The 21,635-nt window shown below is 47.8% G+C and overlaps 1 protein-coding gene across 5 annotated transcripts in view; it reads right to left on the bottom strand.

Moving 5' to 3' along the window:
• LOC141160834 (putative methyltransferase DDB_G0268948) overlaps positions 1-21,635 on the bottom strand; it is a 223,611-nt gene that overhangs the window by 194,862 nt on the left and 7,114 nt on the right. For 4 of the 5 annotated variants that reach the window (XM_073645629.1, XM_073645628.1, XM_073645630.1 and 1 more), the window contains 2 exons: positions 20,991-21,151; positions 432-588 (listed from right to left, as the gene is read on the bottom strand). In XM_073645629.1, coding sequence (XP_073501730.1) covers positions 432-542 — 111 coding nt within the window. In that variant the 5' untranslated portion in view covers positions 543-588; positions 20,991-21,151. Of the gene's footprint in view, positions 1-431; positions 589-20,973; positions 21,152-21,635 lie in introns of all 5 variants that reach the window. The other variant, XM_073645625.1, reaches the window with a different exon arrangement.

The raw sequence follows: 21,635 nt of genomic DNA, 5'->3' as shown, positions 1-21,635 counted from the left end.
AGGACTAATCCCTGTTTTTTTTTTGTTTGTTTTTTAACACATCCAATTGTGGAACTTATTTTTACAAGATTTATTGATTAAAATGTGCTTTGTGGGATTGTATGATCAGAAAAATTTAGCTGCTTTAATTCACAAACAGTGCATTAATGGTCTTCAGATAAGACAGAAGCTATGTTTTTCTACTTTTGTAATTCCCCTTTAATAGAGGCATGGAGAATGGTAGAATCCAGTCATATACAGTATTTAGGAGTAAAGGGAATGCACCATGCAAAATACAAAAAAGATGTCCCAGAATTGCTATTTTATGGGTATGGAATACAAGTGTATAGTAAAGACAACATGTGACATGAATAGACAGGTTTACCTTTGGCATAACCTATAAATAGGATTGAAATGCTTCACTCAATAGCTTACCTTCTTATTATACTTACTTTTACTTTCACGTAGGATAAAACAATATTGGTGATTTCATTGGAGACTGGAATCATATGCTTTTGATATATTAAGGAAAATGACATCTTCTTGAAAAAGTTGATTATCATGATGACCTGTGCTTGGTTTGGCTGTTGCTAGTTGTGATCTAAAAAGCTGTTAAACAAATACAATTATTGGAATGTGGGAAACCACCTAAAGTCATAAAAGAGGTCAGGGGGTCAGAAAGTGTTGCTGATATCACTGAGGATCTGTATGAAAAGAAATATAGTAAGGCAAGATGTTTAGAGAGAAAAGGAGAGAAGGAGGTTACCACGCCTGTTTCATGCTAGTCCATGGAAGGATTAACCGATGGGTGCCATGTCTCTGGCTGGTGCAGGACAGCAACAGTAGACAAGAGGAAAAACGGAAAGAGTATCACTTCCAAGCGGTATATAAAATCATAATATCTTTATTCTTTGATCCATAAAAAACGAGTGACAAAAAGGTTAAGAAGAACTGATGCATTTCTGGCATCACATGCACCCTTAGGATCCACAGAGAGGATCGCAGCACAGCTGCGGAGGGGACAGAGAAGTCAATTTCTCCATCTCTTCTATAGATGGCATCAGCAGGAATCGCACTGGCTTCGGGTGTTATCCGAGTGCAGTGCGATTTTTTTTTCAGCCCGATCGCAATCAGATCAGAACTGGAAAAAAAAACGCCACTGAGCACACCTCCATAGGATTAAATTGGTCCGAATGCAGTCCTATTTTTTTATCGGATTGCATTCGTCCGATTTAATCGAGCCCTTAATCTTAGTATATTTTGATTAAGGCGCTTAAGACGCCAGAAACACATCAGTTCTTTTAACCTTTTTGTCACTCGTTTTCTATGGATCAAAGAATAAAGAAATTATGATTTTATATACCACTTGGAAGTGCTACTCTGTTTTCCTCTTGTCTAAGGCAGCAAGCTTCCAAGGTAATAAAAAAATTAAAAAAAAAAGTTTTAGGAGGTGTTTTTTTTATGCGAATTTAAAAGCTGCTTTTTACAGTACAAACCAAAGCTATGAGATTTCAAAAATCTCATGCAGACATTTGTTTTTTTCCTGACTCAATTGGAAAACTTCTGCTTTTTTGAAAACTGCAGGATGTCAATTTTTTCAGCGTTTTTGTACCCATAGAAAGTAGTGAGTAAGTGCAAAAATACAGCAAAAGACAATGCAATCAGTTTTTGCAGCACTTTTTTGTGAAAAAAGCAGATATACAGTAGTAGTAATATGTGAAACATTTATTTTTGTGATTTTTCCAAATTTAAACCATAATATGTCTTGGTGTCCTCACCTGAATATGGCTGTTTAGTATTAGTACAGTTTAATTAAATTAATGATGAACAGACCCATGGATGTTCGAGTTTGTATGGACTGTAGTCCAAAGTTCGATTCGGGTACCAGAACCCCATAGAAGTCAATGGGGACCTGAAATTTTGTGCTGTAAAATGGTTGTAGTAAGGGCTAGGGGGCTGCAAAAAAAAGCAAGGGGTTAAGAGCAGGACAATTGCCTTGCAAACAAACGTGGATAGGGAAATGACTTAAAGTAACAGAATCTAATATATATAATCATCTTATACCGTCTGTCTGTCTGTCCTTCTGTCCAGGAAATACCGCGTCGCTGATTGGTCCGGCCGCGGCCAATCAGCGACGCGGGATTTCAGAAAAAGATGGCGGCCGTTAGCGGCTCATCTGCCGCACGGAGGTCAGCGGCGATGCAGCCGGGAGATGACCGGTGCCAGCCGGTCATCTCCTGGCTGCTAGCAGCAGAAGGACCCCGACTGGCGGCGCCGCTGCCCTCCATGCAGCTACCGTCGGGAGATCAGCGCCTAGGGCCGCTGATCTCCCGACGGCAAGTGTGAAGGGAGGACCGGGAAGCGGCGCCATCGGTCGGGATACTTCTGCTGCGAGCAGCCGCTCATCTCCCGGCTACTTGCAGCGGAAGTACCCGCACAGGCAGCGCCGCTCCCCGGTCCTCACTAATAAGATTCGCTGATTGGTCGCGGCCGCCGGCCGCGACCAATCAGCGATTTTGGCGCCAAATTTAAACACCGCTCTGCTGATTGGTCACGGCCGGCGACCGCGACCAATCAGCAGTATTGGCGCCAAATTTAAACCCCGCTTTGCTGATTGGTCGCGGTCGCCGGCCGTGACCAATCAGCGATTTTGGCGCCAAATTTAAACACCGCTCTGCTGATTGGTTGCGGTCGCCGGCCGCGACCAATCAGCATTATTGGCGCCAAATTTAAACCCCGCTCTGCTGATTGGTCGCAGCCGGCGGTCGCGACTAATGAGCGATATTGGCGCCAAATTTAAACACCGCTCTGCTGATTGGTCGCGGTCGGCGACCGCAACCAATCAGCATTATTGGCGCCAAATTTAAACACCGCTCTGCTGATTAGTCGCGACCGCCGGCCGCGACCAATCAGCAATATTGGCGCCAAATTTAAATACCGCTTTGCTGATTGGTCACGGTCGCGACTAATCAGCGATTTTGGCGCCAAATTTAAACACGCTCTCCGGTCCTCACTAACACGGTTCGCTGATTGGTTGCGACCGCCGCCCGCGACCAATCACCGATATTGCCGCCAAATTTAAACACCGCTTTGCTGATTGGTCGCGGTTGCCGGCCGCGACCAATCAGCGATTTTGGCGCCAAATTTAAACAATGCTCTGCTGATTGCGCCCTGTCGGCCGCATACATATTCTAGAATACCCTATGCGTTAGAATCGGGCCACCATCTAGTAAAAAATAATCTTGAACCAGGAGGTGGATTTGGTGATGTAGGTGGAAGAGGCAGCCAGCACTTTTTGGAAATGGTCGCTAGAACGAACAAACTGGGTGGAGTTCAACAATAGCTGGGTGCAGCTGGTATACATCTCTATTTAGCCAAAAAGTACAGACAAGTCCTGTGGGATCCACACCTGCTTCATTTTAATGAATGTGAGCTTGCATACGTTGGCTGTGGACAGGCAGATGCGCCCGTCTGTAATCACACACCCTGTGGTTCTGAACGCACGTTCCGACAGTACACTTGCCGCAAGGTAGGCCAGCACCTCCAAGGCGTAAAGGGCAAGGTCATGTGCCCAATTTGGAGACCCAAACCCATCATCAGTACGTGGAGACGTGTGGATTAGTGTTGATCAAGCACTAAAATGCTCGGGTGCTCGAAGCTTGGGCCGAGCTCACCGTGATACTCGGGTGCTTGAACTGAGCAACGAGCCCAATGTTAGTCTATGGGAGACCCGAGCATTTTTGCAGCGGCACCCCCGGCAGTCTGTAGAAAGCCTTAAAAGTGCCCAAAACGATATTGACAGTGCTCAAATGACATGGGGATCGCCCCAGGAAGCATTTCTGACCCTCAGGTCACTGCTGTCAACAATGTGGTCAGGGGTATTAAGCCACTTTTACGGGCTCGCAATAAAACGTTCAAAAACGAAACTGAAACTGTTTTCCTGTGAAATATGTTAAGGAACATCCTTTCCAGGGTAAAGACTTGTGTATAAGGTAAAATAAATAACCAAAAACAAAAATACTCCTCCACACCTTGGGCTATGTTCGCAAGTAGCATTTTTTATGCGTTTTTGCACTTTTGTATTGCTTTCAACTGTGACAAATGCATTCACCGGTAAATGTCATTTTAACATTTTACAACCTTATCTGGCCATGTGCTGTATGACACATGCATACAGTGCTGAAAAGACACGGGAACAGCATGGGGAAGACCCCTGGAAGCATCTCTGACACCCAGATCACTGCCTAAAAGTGTGTCCATCAGAAGCGATCCTTTCCGCATCAGAAGATGCAGACTTGCAACTATCCCCGTGCAAGTCCTTGTCCCAGGGCAGTGTTCAATTGTACCTCCCCCATTCCTTGCAATGCAAGCGCAAGTATGCAGCCTGCCACCCACCCACCCCCAGGCTGCAATACCATACTGCTTGCTTGCACTTGAAATTGGGCCTTTTAGGCATGTGGAGGCGTAATCTGGCCACCACGTCATGGCTGCGTCGGTGGCCTGGCATCCATACTCAGTCCCCAGCAGCCTATCGGCTGGGTTTCCACTCTTGGTCCCCAGCCGCCAGGGGGCGGCTGGGTGTCCATACTCGGTCCCCAGCCGCCCCACGGCCGGGTGCCCACATATGGTCCCCAGCTGCCTGGGGACGGCTGGGTGTCCATAAACGGTCCCCAGCCGCCCCTATTTGTCCCGGTGCGCCTTATACACAAGCGTGCATACCAAAACATTACCTGTGCCCTCCCCAGTGCATTTAGTGGGAAGGACAGTGTGGCACCCTGCTGTTCACAGGTACAACAGGACCCAGGGTGTAAGGACGGACTTCTCCACAAGAGGCCCTCATTACATACAAACACCTCCACCCTTCCACCTCATACCACCAGAGGGAGCCCGTTAGGGATATATATATGGAGGGTGGAGCCAGGAAGTTCAGTCAGTCAGACAGAGACAGAGAGTCTGAGAGCGTGCTGACGCTGAGAGCAGCGAAGACGCAGCACGCCTGCTGCTGAGTTCTCAGGGCCCCGAGTGTGGCCGACGGCAAAGAGGAGAGGATAGAGGAGTTGAAGGGGCAGAGGAGCATCCTAGGCTCACCCCGAAGATGCAAACCGGACACCGGGTCCACGCCTACAGGGTCCTTTATACCCAGTAGGGACCACCGGCATTCCAGGAGGACTACAAGTCCCTGGCCGACCTGAAGCTAGATCCATTACAGGACCAGGAACCACGAAGGCCCCAGCGTTACCAGGGATAGTGGTTGCCAGCAGAAGGTCCTACTACCAAGCGACAGGTGAAGGAACAGCACGACACATAAGCTAGGCCCAGTTGCAGGCTGGCCAGGAGCATACAGTGAGGCAGACATGGACCAGGAGGCTTTATGTCCGCTCACTGGGGAGAAGTCCTGAAGTGCACCCATCCTACTGAGTACCCTGGACCGTACCTGACATCCACACCAGTAAAGGTATTGAAGTGAATCCCCTGTCTCTGTCAGTTACTCCTGCTGCGCCATTCCGCCTGCACTACAGGTCCCAGCATCACCACCCACCATCAAACTCTACCCTGCCCTGAGTCCCGCTCCACCTGTGGGGAGCCGTTCCACTCCAGCTGCCTTATCACTGCCTCAGAGGTCTGCAGCAGCGCTGGTATAAATTACCAGAAACCACAGGTGGCGTCACAATTAGTGTTGACCATTCCGATACTGAAATATTGGGTATCGGCCGATATTCGCGGTATCGGAATTCCGATACTTAATTCCGATACTTTTAGAATATCGAATACCGGAATCGGAAGTTCCCATAATGCCTGCGCTCTGCAGTGTCTCTGAAGGATGACAAGCTGGATGGCAGCGCTCAGCTGCGATCCAGCCTGTCATCAGAATGCCATCCCAGCGTGGGAGAATTCTCCTGATTGTTTAAAAGCCGGCGGGCGGTAAAAAGCCGCCGACTTGTAAACAATCACACAGCCCCATACTGCTTCCCCGCAGCCTCCCACCCCGATCCTCCGCTCCCCTCGCCACCTCCCATCCCGATCGTAAGTTAGGACCGGGTGGGGAGCGCAGCACCAAGGAGCGGGGAGCGAAGGACCCGGGCGGGGAAGCCGGCAGTGAAAAGACTTCACCGCCGGCTTTCCCCGTTCTGTGCTGCGCTTTCCCGCCGGTTATTTCAAATGAACAGCTGAGGTATGAGGTGATGCTGATCAGCTGTTCATTTGAAGTAGCCGCGGTGCCCTCAGAGGGTTCATGTGAGTTCATGCTTGACTGCATGAACTCACATGAACTTTCCCACAGCCGCACAGGTCAGCCTCACCTCCCAGACCGGTCATGATTGGTGTGTGTGGGTGTCTGTGCGGGTGTGCGCGGTGTGTGTGCGGTGTCTGTGCGATGTGTGCGCGATGTCTGCGGGTGTGCGGGTCTGCGGGTGTGCGCGGTGTCTGTGCGTGCAGGCAGACATAGGCCGATGTGACACTACTACTCCCATCGGCCTATGTCTGTCCCCCGTCCACTCGTGCCAGCAGGATCAGCTTGATGGGAGCAGTAGTTCCCATCAGCCTGATCCTGCTATTTAAACTGCCCCATGTGCTATTTTTTTGCCCCTATACATCTTTTAGTTTTTTAGGCCCCCATATATATTTGTTTTTGTCCCCAATAAATTTTAAATACATGTCATTGGTGGCCAGTGGTTACCTACAATAAATTAGTTCATACATTACCTGTCCCCGCCGATCGCCACCTAAAATAAAATAAAAAACTACACCTATACTCACCTAGACACCTAATTCCCCGAAGCCATCGATCTCCTGTAATAAAATATAAAATATAAAATAATAAACCACAACCTTATCCTTACCCCTCCATAGTAGTCCACGAGTGTCCCACGATGATCTCCAGTTTAGAGCAGCCACATAGAATGTGACCGCGCTAAACCGCTGCCGCCGCTAGAATGACAGCATAAGCGGGTTCGCCGGAGTTCTGGCAGCGCTGCTCCGGTTAGCTGCTTTACGGCCCCGCTGTACCGTGAGAAATTCCCACCGTACAGCAGTGCCGTAAAGGAGGTCTCCGGAGCAGCGCTGACTGAATGCACTCCGGTGACCTCAGTCAGTGGCTCCCGCTGCCGGGAGCGGACGTGTTCCCGGCAGCGTGAGCTTACAACAGCCATGCACAGCTGTCACCATCTCCAGATGTCACAGCTGTGCATGGGAGATCAGCGCAGGAACGTGGACAGGTAACTATTTTTTTTAGTTTTTTTTTAGTAAACTAAGAATTAAATAAAATGGTGTGTTTTATTTCAAATAAATTATTTTTTCTGGGTGTAGTGTGTGTTTTTTATTTTTAACACTTTGTAGGTTAGTAATGGGGGTGTCTTATAGACGCCCATCATTACTAACCTGGGCTTCATGGCATGGCTGACATGAACCCCACCACTATTACCCCCTGCCACCGCACCAGGGCAGCGTGGAAGAGCGAGGCTAAGTGCCAGAATTGGCGCATCCTATGGATGCGCCATTTCTGGGGCGGCTGACGGCTGGTGTTTCTAGCCTGGGAGGGGGCCAATATTCATGGCACCCTTCCTGGGTTATTAATATCAGCCCCCAGCTGTCTGCCTAGCCTTTGCTAGCTATTAAAATAGGGGGGACCCCACGTCATTTTTTTTGGGGGGGGTCTCCCATTTTAATAGCTAGTAAAGGCTAGGTATTCAGCTGGGGGCTGATATTAGTAGCCTGGGCAGCTCCGTGGGTTTTACCCCCTTCCCAGGCTTCAAACATCTGCCCCAGCCGTCTGCTTAACCTCCGCTAGAGACTAAAATTATGGGGGATCCCACGCCAATTTTATTTTTAATAAATCCTTTATTTTAACACTAAATGACACTTGAGGGGTTAATAAAGATGCAATCCCTAAATTATTATTTATTTTTTAATTAATTTTTCCCAAAAATTTTGACATGGGCTTTGCCATATTTTTGTATGCCAGCCAGGTACAGCATCCAGGAACGGGCTGCCCCCAACCACCAGCTGCCTATTTGTACCTGGCCGGACACAGCAATATAGGGAAGCCCTTTTTTTTTAATTATTTCATGAAATAATTTAAAAAAAATTGACGTGGGGCTTCGCCCTGTTTTTTTGTCCAGCCAGGTACAACTAGGCAGCTGGGGAGTGGAATCTGCAGCGCAGGGAGGCCCAAGCTTTCTGGGCCACCCCCGCTGCAAATTGCATTCCGCAGCCACCCCGGAAAATGGCGCGTTCATAGAAGCGCCATCTTCTGGCGCTGTACCCAACTCATCCAGGGCCCTGGTGCGGTGGCTCACTGGGTAATAAAGGGGTTAGGGCCAGCTTGGCATTATCAGCTGGCCCTAAGCCCGAAATTCATGGGGGTCACGCCAATATTAGACATGACCGCCATGAATTTCTTGTAAAGTATTTAAAAAAAACACAACACCCAGAAAAAAGTCCTTTAATTGAAATAAACACACAATTCTTTATTGTTCTAAATTAAACCATACTTACCGTCACGCCCATTCCAGCTGAAGCCAACGATCTCCTGCAATAAAAGAAAAATAATAAAGCAACCTCATCCTTACCTTTCCATGGTTCCCAGGACAGCTTCAGCTCTGCTACATCGAGATGACAGGCTGGACCGCAGCAGAACGCTGCCATCCAGCCTGTCATCCCGCAGACACTGAGAAGCGCAGGCATGCTTGCTCCTCAGTGTCTCGCTGTGACGGCATAAAGATGAGCCGAGGTCATGTCCAATGAACTCGGCTCACCTCATGCACGTCACTGACAGCGTGGGAAAATTCTCCTGCACTCAGCGCTTCAGCGTGAGAATTCTCCCACGCTGTCAGTGACATGCAAGAGGTGAGCCGAGTTCATTGGACATGACCTCGGCTCATCTTTATGCCGTCACAGCGAGACACTGAGGAGCGCAAGCATGCCTGCGCTTCTCAGTGTCTGCGGGATGACAGGCTGGATGGCAGCGTTCTGCTGCGGTCCAGCCTGTCATCTCGATGTAGCAGAGCTGAAGCTGTCGTGGGAACCATGGAAAGGTAAGGATGATGTTGCTTAATTATTTTTCTTTTATTGCAGGAGATCGTTGGCTTCAGCTGGAATGGGCGTGATGGTAAGTATGGTTTAATTTAGAACAATAAAGAATTGTGTGTTTATTTCAATTAAAGGACTTTATTCTGGGTTTTTGTGTTTCTTTTTAACTTTGACTATGGAGTTAGTAATGGGGGTGTCTTATAGAGGCCTCTCCATTACTAACCTGGGCTTGATGTCAGCAGGCATTATAAGCTGACATCAACCCCAGCCCTATTACCCCACTGCCACCGCTACAGGGCAGTGGGAAGAGCGAGGCTAAGTGCCAGAATTGGCGCATCCTATGGATGCGCCATTTCTGGGGCGGCTGACGGCTGGTGTTTCTAGCCTGGGAGGGGGCCAATATTCATGGCACCCTTCCTGGGCTATTAAAATCAGCCCCCAGCTGTCTGCCTAGCCTTTGCTAGCTATTAAATTAGGGGGGACCCCACGCCATTTTTTGGGGGGGGTCCCCCATTTTAATAGCTAGTAAAGGCTAGGTATTCAGCTGGGGGCTGATATTAGTAGCCTGGGAAGCTCCGTGGGTATTACCCCCTTCCCAGGCTTCAAACATCTGCCCCAGCTGTCTGCTTAACCTCCGCCAGAGCCTAAAATTACGGGGAACCCCACGCCAATTTTTTTTAAAATAAATCCTTTATTTTAACACTAAATGACAAGTACAGTAATCAACACTATCACTGTACTTCATATATATGTGACTGACATGTTTTTATCTATCTAATCTATGGGTGATTCTCTATTTCTTCTATTCTAAATTGTCGGGTACCCCTGCTGAATTGCCGGCGGGCTTTTTTAAAGAGACGGTGCATGAAAACACTATTTTTTTTTTTAATAAATCCTTTACGCTAAATGACAAGTACAGTAATCAACACTGTCACTGTACTTCATATATATGTGACTGACATGTTTCTATCTATCTAATATATGTGTGAAGCTCTATTCTTTCTGTTGTAAATTGTCGGGTACCGGTGTATGCCGCTGCTGAATTGCCGGCTTTTCGCGTAATACCTTCTACATTATTCTTAGTTGTTTTACTTCATGTAGAATTAACCTACAAGGAAAGAAAGGGTTTATTTTCATTCCGATATTTGTGTCCCATTGACTTGCATTGGTTTCCGGTATCGGAATCGGCGATATCCGATACTTTTTGGGTATCGGCCCGATCCAATCCGATACGATATTTCCTGATATCGGAAGGTATCGCTCAACACTAGTCACGATCGAACTATAAACCCCATATAAACTTTCCCCCCTTTTAGTTGACCGCCCTGGGCCATGGACCGGGCCAGCCACTGTGACATATCCCTTTCCCTCAGCATCTATCGGCCCGGACTCCGACTACCCCATTGCCCTGGGGGCGCGCCAACTTCTGGTGTCACAAACAGGATTTCGTGCCTGTTGCCACCGGGTACTCTGTGCCATATTTGAACTGTGTTTTAACTGTGGTGAACATCGCCGCCATTACCGCGTCTCCGCGCGGGAAGAAGAGGGGCGTAACCGCGGGAATCGGAGAGGCGTGACTGCTAGAAGCGAAGCTCAAGTCCTGCCTCACGCTCTGACGCAGCACCTGGAAGCGTCAGGTCCTGGAAGGAGACCGCTGTCTGAGGAGCTGCGGCCTACCCGATTAAAGAAATAGGAGGTAGGCTACGGTTCACTAGGGGGGCGCAACCATGGCCGACGACCAGCAAGACGCCGGAGCACCGGATAACGCTCCTGATGCTCAACTCGCGGCCTGCGCTGCACAGGCCAGAGAGGCCGCCCCACCAGCAGGGGTCATGACTCCGTTGATACCCATGGCCCTGCCGTATATCCCTGGAGCAAAATGGCTTCCCCAGTATGATGGCAAACCAGACACCCTGTCTGGATTCAAAAGAAAAATATGCGGTGTACTGGATATGTACTCAATGACTGGTAAACATAGAGCCGCTGTTGTGCTGGGACAAATGACTGGTGCCGCAGAGCGGGAAGTTGAAACCTGGCCAGCCACAGACCAGGAATCTGTATCCATTATCTTTAAGAGACTGCAAACTGTCTTTGAAAACCGCACTGAGACAGATCTCCGGATGAGGTTCTACCACTGTACCCAGAAACCTGAGGACAGTATCCGGGACTATGCCTGGCGCTTACAGGAAGCCCTGTGGGCCCTGAAACAGGTTAGTCCAGCCAGCATACAAGATGAAAATAAAATGCTGACAGAACAATTCATCCGGGGGTGGAGGTCCCAGGAGGAGAGCAGAACCGTACAGTGGTGGGCCTTAGATCATCTAGATGCCACCTTTGACACCCTGAAGGACATGGCTATTAAAGGTCTGCAGCCCCTGGAATCATCAGATACTGCTATCCAGCATTACCAGGGTGGGGCCACCCCAGTGCCCGCAGCACCCACTGCTCCTTCATTAATGGCTGAAACAAAGATGCAAACAGTGCCCCCTAGTCAGCTGGACAGCCTGCACTCTGAAGTGCATCAGCTAAGTAAAACCCTGGCCACTGTCCTGAGCACCCTGCAGCTGCAGACGGAGCCTGAGCCGGAAGGAAGGATGAGGATGTCCCCTGGATGAGGAGAAGAAGGAGGACAACACCACCCCATAGGAGGACAACGCCACCCCGTGGGAGGACCAACGACCAACGTTGCCCTCCAGGAGATTTCATCTGCTACCGTTGCCTCAAGGCAGGCCACACCGCGCGGAACTGTCCTTTAAATGGGCAAATCCTGGGGCCGTGGGCCGACACCCAAGAGTAAATCAACCAGGCCCATCAAGCTGGTACCACCGGTTTGTAGGAGGAAGGCCTTTCCTGTCCATCGTGCTGGACAGCATAGCAACACCTGCGTTACTGGACACCGGCTCACAGGTAACCATCATACCTGATGTCCTCTACAAAAGGTACTGGTCCATAGATGAACTCCACCCGCCAGCCCCGAACCTCTCTGTGTATGCCTCTAACGGCCTTCCTCTTAACCTAGTAGGGGTTAAGGACGTGACAGTGAAGGTGGGGAGAGTGGAACTAAAGGACCAAGGACTAATTGTTATAGAATCTAACCCTGGTGATACCAATCCGTATATGATACTTGGTACAAATATTGTTGGTAACTGTTTGGGAGAAGTGTTGTTTTTACTCCAACAGATTGCTGACACTGCCAAACCAGGGCAGAGGAAGGTGCTCCAGAGAGAGATTCGAGCTCTCCTGTACCAGCAAAAGGTAAAGCTAACAGGTGGTGAGATTGGTAATGTACGGGTGACAGACCCGATACCCATTGTGATTCCCCCAATGAGTGAGATGCTGATTTGGTGTAGGCCAGCAATAGGTCTCAAGGGACAGAACTACCAGACGGTAGTGGAGCCCATTAGCTCAGAGCACAGACCTACACTCCTAACTGCTAGAGGGGTAGTTGACGTACGCAATGGGAGGGTGCCCGTATGACTCCTAAATTGTGGGGAGGAGGAAGTCAAATTGCCAAGGTATGCCACTGTTGCTAGATTATATACTGTGAATGATGATGCCATACACACAGTGGAATCCTTGACCCCACCAGATGCAGTGGAGGACAACGACTCCGAAGCTCAACTGGAGGATTGGTGTCAACAGCTCCATGTTGGGACTGACGCCACTCCCATCCATCAGAAACACAGTGTTTACAGAGTGGTTCAGGAATATGAGCAAGTGTTTAGTAAACACCCACTTGACTTTGGAAGGGTTAAAGGGGTATAACACCACATACCCACCGGTAACCATCCACCCATTAAGGAGTGTTACCGACCCATACCACCAGCACATTACAAGAAAGCCAAGGAAATGTTGCGTGACATGAAAAAGGCAGGGGTAGTAAGGGATAGCTGTAGCCCTTGGGCAGCTCCCCTGGTCCTGGTCAGGAAAAAGGACGGTAGCATGAGGATGTGCGTAGATTTTAGACAGATTAATCGCACAACACATAAAGATGCATACCCTTTGCCCCATATAGAGGAATCCCTGGCTGCACTAAAATCTGCCAATTACTTCTCTACACTGGATCTCACTAGCGGGTACTAGCAAGTCTCTGTTGCTGAGGAAGACCGGGAGAAGATGGCCTTCACCACCCCGATGGGACTGTGCGAGTTCAACAGTATGCCGTTTGGACTCTGCAACGCACCCGGAACGTTCCAGAGGCTGATGGAGTGTTGCTTGGGACTAGTGTTGAGCCACCCCCGTAGTGTTCGAGTTCGGTTCGGTTCGTCGAACACCCGTGTGTTCACCGAACTGTTCGTCGAACTGTTCGTCGAACACCTTCGAACACCGTTAAAACCAATGGCAGGCAAACAAAAACACATAGAAACACATAGAAAACACCTTCAAAGGTGTCCAAAAGCTGACAAACTGCTCAGAAGACACAACTAACACATGGAAAAGTGACAAGTACATATAGTCATGCGAAAAGAAAAGAGGTGGAGGAGTAAAAGGAGGGGGAGACACAGATATAGGCATGTCATGCCCTTCTAAAATCCAAAAAGTGAGAAGTCGACACGTTCAGTCCGCTCCTGCCCGTGCCACCTCCGTGTCGCCGGGTTTGTGCCAGAGCCGCGGTGAACCCTGACGGCCAGCCCCCCTCTCCCAATACTGGTGCCTGTCCGCTGGTGGGTCGAGCGAGCCCCCCTGTGGTGGAGGCAGCTCTAAGCTTTTTAATTTAAATTGTCTCTCTAATTTGAATAAATACACTTTAAATCCATTTACAAGGATCTATTGGAGGGCAAGTCTCATGCCAGCAGCCGCGTAATTCCAGCTCCAGTAGCGTCCACTAAAGCTACTGCAGTTAAAAAGCTTTTATAAGGATCGAGCTCGGCTGTCCACCGCAAGGCATCCTACTGCCAGTCCGAGCCCCTATGCCTTGGGGTGCCTCCTGATGCTCTTCACTGAGTATCCCGTGGTCCCGAAGCATTTCCTTTGAAAAAATGAAGTGTCCAAACTACAGGTGGTGTAGCTTGATTAACAGCTGGGATAATCCGCTGACTAGCAGACCCTGCTACTAGGCACAAAGTATTTCCTGGGCTAGATGCAGTTAAAAATTTGTAATTAGATACTCTCGTTGGATGCTGAGAAAGCATTCCATAGAGTCTCCTGGCACGCCATATATGATTCTCTTAAAAAGCTTGGGGTAGGGGTCTAGGGGACCCTTTTATAGCCAAAATCACGGCCCTGTATAGCAATACGTCACTTAGGCTGAAGATAAATGGAACTGTAGCACCCTGAGGGCTCGGTTGCTACAGAGGTATTGCACCTCACCCAGAGGTGTGATATCTCACTCTCAGGTAAGGATGTAGTGTGGATCAGGACCCGACACCTGCATGCATTACACCACATTGCCGTGGGGCAGGGCGACCAATATGCCCCTGAGATGGGCACGACAGTCCCTGTCCCTGGCTGGAGTGGGTGGAGGGAACACTGAGGAAGGGGAACCCTGTAGTGCAGGAGCAGGGAGGAAGCAGTTCCTGGGTGCATTGAGAAGGGAGTATAAAAGGTGGGCACCATCTTAGTTCAGTGCAGAGAAGTCTGAGCAGAAGTGGCAGGGAGCAGGGGCTCTGCATGAGCTCTGCTCCGGAGGCGGGCCTAGTAACAGAGGCCCAGGCCTGGAAGAGGGAGAAGGAAGGAAGAGGAGCGGAGAAGGCTCCAGGAACGAGGAACGAAGGGATCTCAGGGGTGCGGACGGGCGAGTCGCCACCGCACGCCCGAATCCACCTGCGTGGAGGGGTCAGGCCAAAGGGGGAGACCGGTCCCCGAAACTAGTGGAGGCAGGAAACGACCCTCAGCTAGAAACAGGAGGCTGTGACATTTTATGTGGCGCAGCCCCTCGCTACACCCGCTAGGAAGGCACCACATAGGGTCAGGGAAACTGGCGCCAAGTTTACCAAGAGGAGGCCCGAGGCAGCCGGACAGAAGGGTTGGTAAGAAAGGCCAGACAAAGGACACACAAAGGGGGTCCTGTGAAGCACTCCAAAGTTATCTGGGAGTTGTCTGAGCCCCTCACCTGGTGAGCACAGTACGACGTGGGCAGCCGTTACCTGCAGACGTGGTCTGGATAATAAGAACTGTGAGTAAAGGCCCTGGACTGCATCACTGACTCCGTGTCATTACTGCTGCTGCCCTGCACCATCACCCCCATCCTCCGCATACACTGCCCTGAGGCTATACTCCTCCTGTGGGGAGTTATGCTACGCTCTGCTGCACCCATAACACCAGCCTCAGCGGTCTGCCCTGGAGCGGCGGTTCACTCTGACCGCAATCCACGGGTGGCGTAGTCGGACATTTAAACATCAAAACCACATAAATAGTTCCGCCACTGGTTTGACCGCCCTGAGCCACGGAACCGGGTTGCCGCCACGGAGACTACAACCACCAGCATCCACCAAAAAGGGTCCGGCTCCGGGTGTCCCAAGGCCCAGGGGGCGCGTCAGAACATTTTCATCACCTTTCACAATCACCAATGGGACAAGGCAGGGATGTTCTCTGTCCCCTCTCTTATACATCCTAGTGACGGAGCACCTGCTCTCATCAATTCGCCATAACCCCAATATTAGGTGGATTGAGGTGGGAGGCACCGAGTACAAGTGCTCTCTATTTGCTGATGATGTCCTAGTATATATCACTCAATCACATATATCCATCCATGCTGTTATGGCTGAAATAGATCACTTTGTTACATGGTCAAATTTTAAAATCAATGCAGCGAAGTCTGAGGCCCTCGATGTCTCCCTCCCCAAATCCATATAGGATTCCATCCAGTCCAACTTTCCCTTTGCCTGGCCCTCACAGGGTATCAAATACTTAGGAATTCCTATTCATAGAGACCTCTCCCATCTATGTTATCTTAATTTTGGGCCCTTTATTGAACAACTCCATACAGACCACGGTTGGCAAGTTAGAACTGTAAGATTCACTACGTGAACCACTGGTGTTTTGTGGAAAAGCACATGTACACTGTGTTCCAAATTATTATGCAAAAAGTGTTTAGGAGTGATAAGGGAAGAATTTGTTTGTTTGTCAGTTAAACTCATTGATGGTGATGTGTGTCAGGGCTCTTTATATCACTGTAAGCAATTGCAGACACCTGTGCTAATTAGTTTGGCAGGTGTGTCCAATGAAAGGCAAGACTACTTAAGAAGGCTGTCTCACATTATTAAGCAGCCTACATTTTCTGCCAAAATGGGAAAGAAAAAGGATGTGTCGGCTGCTGAGAAGCAACAAATTGTGGAGTGTTTAGGTCAAGGCATGACTACAATCAACATTGTGCGATGATCAGGATGAAGTGTCTTGGCAATCAAGAAGTATGTAGCTGATTCACAGTACACACGTGTGCGTGCTGATAAGGGCAAATTGAGGACTCTTTCCTACAGGCAATTACGTCAGGTTGAAAGAGCAGCGGCAAAAAAGCCTTGTCATAGCAGCAGACAAGTTTTTGAAGCTGCTTGTGCCTCCAACGTCCCCCGAACAACAAGATGCAGGGTCCTTCAGAGGTTTGCAGCTGTGCATACGCCATCCTGTCGACCTCCTCTTTCCACTTCACACAAGCAGAAACGGCTCCAGTGGGCCAAACATTACATGAAGACTGATTTCAAAACTGTTTTGTTCACGGATGAGTGCCGTGCAGCGCTCGATGGTCCAGATGGATGGAGTGGAGGATGGCTGGTTGATGGACACCCCACGCAAACACGGCTACAGCGCCAACAAGGAGGAGGTGGAGTAATGTTTTGGGCTGGAATCATGGGGAGAGAGATTGTCGGCCCCTTTAGGATCCCTGAAGGCGCTAAAGATGAGCTCCATAATGTATGTGGATTTTCTCAAACAGCACTTCCTGCCATGGTTCAAGAAGAAGAACCGTGTATTTCACAGCAAGATCATTTTTCTGCATGATAATGCACCATCTCATGCTGCACATAAAACATCTGCATCTCTGGCTGATATGGGCATGAAAGGGGACAAACTTATGGTGTGACCCCCATGCTCCCCTGACCTCTACCCCATTCAGAACCTTTGGAGCATCATTAAAAGGAGTGTCTATGATGGCGGGAGGCAGTTCACATCTAAGCAACAGCTCTGGGAGGGTATTCTGTCCTCATGCAAAACAATTGAAGCAGAAACCATCCAAAACCTGACAAATTCAATGGACGAGAGAGTTCAGAAGCTCCTTTCGAACAAGGGGTCCTATGTGAAAATGTAACATCACCTAGAATAAAGTTTTGAGTTGAAAACTGTTTGATTTCAGTTTCTAACAACCTGCTAATGCTTATAATTTCAAAAATGACCATTTTTTTGGTCTTTATTAAAATGAAAAGGTTGATCAAAAAGTTTGGGGGATCTAAGAGTGTGGCAACCCAGTAGTCATGATTACTTCGAATTCTGACAATATGAGGGTCATGCTGCAGGTAGTGCAGCAAGAAGGCACTTATGTGTCTTGCGCATCTCGGAGCCCCAAAATTATTTTCCGGGCTAGATGCAGCTAAAAATTATTATTAATTTTAAATCTGGTGAAGCTTTAGTATAGATGGCCTAATAGGATCAGTCCTGCACACTGCTACAAAGCCCAAATTATTTTCCAGTCAAGATACAGATAAACATGATTAGTAATTTTAAATCTGGTGGAGCTTATTATAGATGGCCTAATAGAATCAGTGCTGCACACTGCTACAAAGCCCAAATTATTTTCCAGCCAAGATACAGATAAACATGATTAGTAATTTGAAAGCTTAAAACGGTTGGTAGGGTGATTTTAACCAATCATCAAGCTTTTACTCTCCCCAGGATGACACAGGGGTAGAAAAGTCGTTTCGGATCCATGATTTGTTCATCTTTATGAACGTGAGTCTGTCTACATTATCAGTGGAGAGCCGCGTGCGCTTATCTGTCAGCACACCACCAGCAGCGCTGAACACACGTTCAGACAGAACGCTGGCTGCGGGGCATGACAAGATCTCCAAGGCGTAAGTGGCTAGCTCCGGCCATTTATCCAGATTGGAAGCCCAAAAAGAGCAAGGGTCCAGTGACTCAGTCGTGGCTTCAATGTTTACTTGGAGATACTCCTGTACCATCGTCTCTAGGCGTTGACTATGTGTCAGACTTCTTGTCTCCTGTGGCCTTGCAGAGGATGGGCTAAAAAAGTGGTGAAATGATTCCGCAAAATTGATGTTACCAGCAGCGAGTACCCCCCAGCGTGATGAATAGCGCTACCTCACAGTATATAATTCCACATGTGTTAATTCATAGATTTGATGCCTTCAGTGTGAATGTACAATTTTCATAGTCATGAAAATATAGAAAAATCTTTAAATGAGACGTTGTGTCCAAACTTTTGGTCTGTACTGTACATATCTATTCTATTCTGATGGGTCACACTGTGAATGAACTTACTGTAATCGGCTGATGAGATGTCGGATTTTCTAGGAGATGGGTGCGTAAAAATCGGGCAGCACACACATGGTCTGTGTGCCATGCATTTTTTTTTTTCTTGCACCCATTGAGTTTGCATTGGCGAGTCTCTTCCAATATAAGCGGCCACTCTCAGCATGCTGAGATTTTTTTTCTCAGTCCAGTTTGAGCTGAGAAAAAAATTGCAGATCAGCAGGGAATCACTGAATAACATTAGTCAAAGTGCAATCTGATTTTTTTTATCCGATTGCACTAGTCCGTTTTTCTTGCGGATGAGTATGAGCCCTTAGCTTGTGTCTGGTGAATGGTCAGCCATGGAAAACTTACAGTATACATCTGAAAACTTTTCCATATGTATACTGTAGGCTAGGTGCATGGACACAGTGCACTAAGCCTAAACTATTTACAGGCTAAGCACAGCAACTCCGTATATTGCTAGTGGGCCGATGCTTGAGTACTGCAGTATAAACACTTCAATGGGAGATAAAGCTTAGTACTCATCTACAGTACTAAGCAATGATGCCGACCATACATTGCTTAAATCCGACCGGAGCAGTTTTCAGCTGACCTCATATTGAAAAACTATCCAGTTGATAGATAATGATTAGAGAACCCCTTTAAGTGCATTCTCCTATCCACAATAATGCCATACATGGTGATGTTAAGTGTGGATTAGGCATGCTGCAGGGCTCAGAACATACTGTACCACAGCTCCTAGGCAGGGGAAGAAGCAAAGAGTATGCATACGGGACAGCATGGGCTTGCAGCTGATTCTTTGTCTGTGAGGTAAAAAAAATTTTAGCGCACAGAAAGCTGCAGCTTTGATCCCGTGCTGTAATGTCTGTATACTCTCTTTTGCTTCCTCCCCTGCCCAGGAGATGTGGTATGATCAGACGATGTCCTTATACGGTCAGACACATCCATTACACAGAACACAGCAGGGGCACATTTATAAGATTATCTCAGCACAGGAACATTTTATATAAACACATCCAATTGAGGAACATATTATTTTTACAGGATCTATTAATTAATATGTACTTTATGGGAAAATTCCTTTAAACCCCTTTACTACCTGTGACGTCTTAGTACGTCACAGGCTACCTCCCCTGGTTCAGTGAGGGCTCCGGCGGTGAGCCCGCACTGAACCGAGCACATGTCAGCTGATTATTACAGCTGACATGTGCCCGCAACAGCGGCATTTAACGTGCGCTTCCGGGAAGCGCGTCCTAAGCCCTGCCCATCGGCGACCCCGTCATGTGATCGCGGGTCACCGATGGGCGTGCATGACAACCCAGGGTCTGCAGCAGACTCCTGCGGTTGTCATGAGCTGGTCGCTATGAGCGCCACCTATTGGTCGGTGCTCATAGCACAGGACCATTTCTGCTGCATACAGATGATCTGCTGATCCCCAGTATGTAGCAGAGGCGATCGGACAGTTGCTGCTTCTAGTCTCCTATGGAGACTATAGAAGCATGCAAAAAGTGAAAAAAAAAAGTTTTAAAAATATAAAAAAAATTAAAAAAATATAAAAGTTTAAATCACCCCCGTTTTGCCCCATTCAAAATAAAATAATAATAAAAAAACCCTACATAGACATATTTTGTATTGCCGCATTCAGAATCGCCTGATCTATCAATATAAAAAAAGAATTAATCCAATCGCTAAACGGCGTAACGAGAAAAAAATTCTAAACGCCAGAATTACGTTTTTTGGTCGCCGCAAAATTGCAATAAAATGCGATAACGGGCGATCAAAACATCGGATCTACCCCAAAATGTTATCAATAAAAACGTCAGCCCGGCGCAAAAAAAATAAGCCCTCACCTAGCCCCAGATCTCGAAAAATAGAGACGCTACGGGTCTTCGAAAATGGCGCTATATATATATATATTTTTTTTTAACCAAATTTTGGAATTTTTTTTCACCACTTAAATAAAAAAGAACCTATATATGTTTGGTGTCTACGAACTCGTAATGACCTGGAGAATAAGAATGGCAGGTCAGTTTTAGCATTCAGTGAACGTGGTAAAAAAAAAAAAAAAAACAACTGTGATATTGCACTTTTTTTGCAATTTCACCGCACTTGGAATTTTTTTCCCGTTTTTCCGTTCAGTATATGGTAAAACTAGTAATCGCGTTGAAAATTACAACTCGACCCGCAAAAAATAAGCCCTCACATGGCCATATTGTCCCAAAGAATAAAAACGCTATGGCTCTTGGAACACGGTGAGCAAAAGAAAAATGCAAAAACGAAAAATCACAAGGTTGCGAAAGGGTGAAAGGATTGTACAATTAGAAAAATGTAGCTGCTTTAATCCAAGGGGAATGGTAGAACCTATTCATATATTTTGGAGTAAAAGAAACGCACCATGCAAAACACAAAGAGAAAAGATGCCCCAGAATCGTTATTTTATGGGGAATACAAGTATATAGTAAAGACAACGTGTGGCATGAACTGACAGGTTTACCTTTTACATAACATAGAAATAGGACTGGAAGACTTCACTCAATGGCTTACCTTCTTATTATACTTACTTTTCCTTTCACGTACGATAAAACCATATTAGTGATCTCATCGGAGACTGGAATCATAGGCTTTTAATATATTAAGGAAAATGACATCTTCTTGAATAAGTTGATTATCATGGTGATCTGTGCTTGGATTGGTTGTTGCTAGTTCTGATGTAAATACGTAGCTGTTAAACAAATACAATTATTATTATTGCAGTTTGGGAGTGGATAGCTTTTAACCATTTCCAAAATAAATACGGTAAGTGCTTGTGACTCGCCCCCTGGGCCGTGGGGCACCCGGAACCGGGCTTATATGCGATGATGGGGGTAGTAGTGGCAACCCGGTCCCGCGGCTCAGGGTGGTCAGACCAAATGCCGTGGCAGTCTATTTGTAGAGTTATGAATGTCCGACTACGCCACCCGTGGATTGCGGTCAGAGATGACCGCCGCTGCAAGGCAGACCGCTGAGGCTGGTGTTGGTGTGCAGCACAGGGATAGGATAACTCCCCACGGGAAGAGTGTAGCCTCAGGGCAATGTAAGTGGATGCTGGGGGTGATGGTGCAGGCGCAGCATAAATAACACAGAGTCCAATGATGTAGTCCAGGGTTTTACTCACAGTTGTTATCCATGTCATTTCTGTCAGCAATGACTGCCCAAGCCGTGCTGCG

Source organism: Phyllobates terribilis, unplaced genomic scaffold (assembly GCF_046119375.1).
Source record: "Phyllobates terribilis strain yellow unplaced genomic scaffold, ASM4611937v1 Scaffold_9__5_contigs__length_417890890, whole genome shotgun sequence".
In the NCBI taxonomy this organism is placed as follows: domain Eukaryota; kingdom Metazoa; phylum Chordata; class Amphibia; order Anura; family Dendrobatidae; genus Phyllobates; species Phyllobates terribilis.
This window is presented reverse-complemented; position numbering and strand designations above follow the sequence as displayed.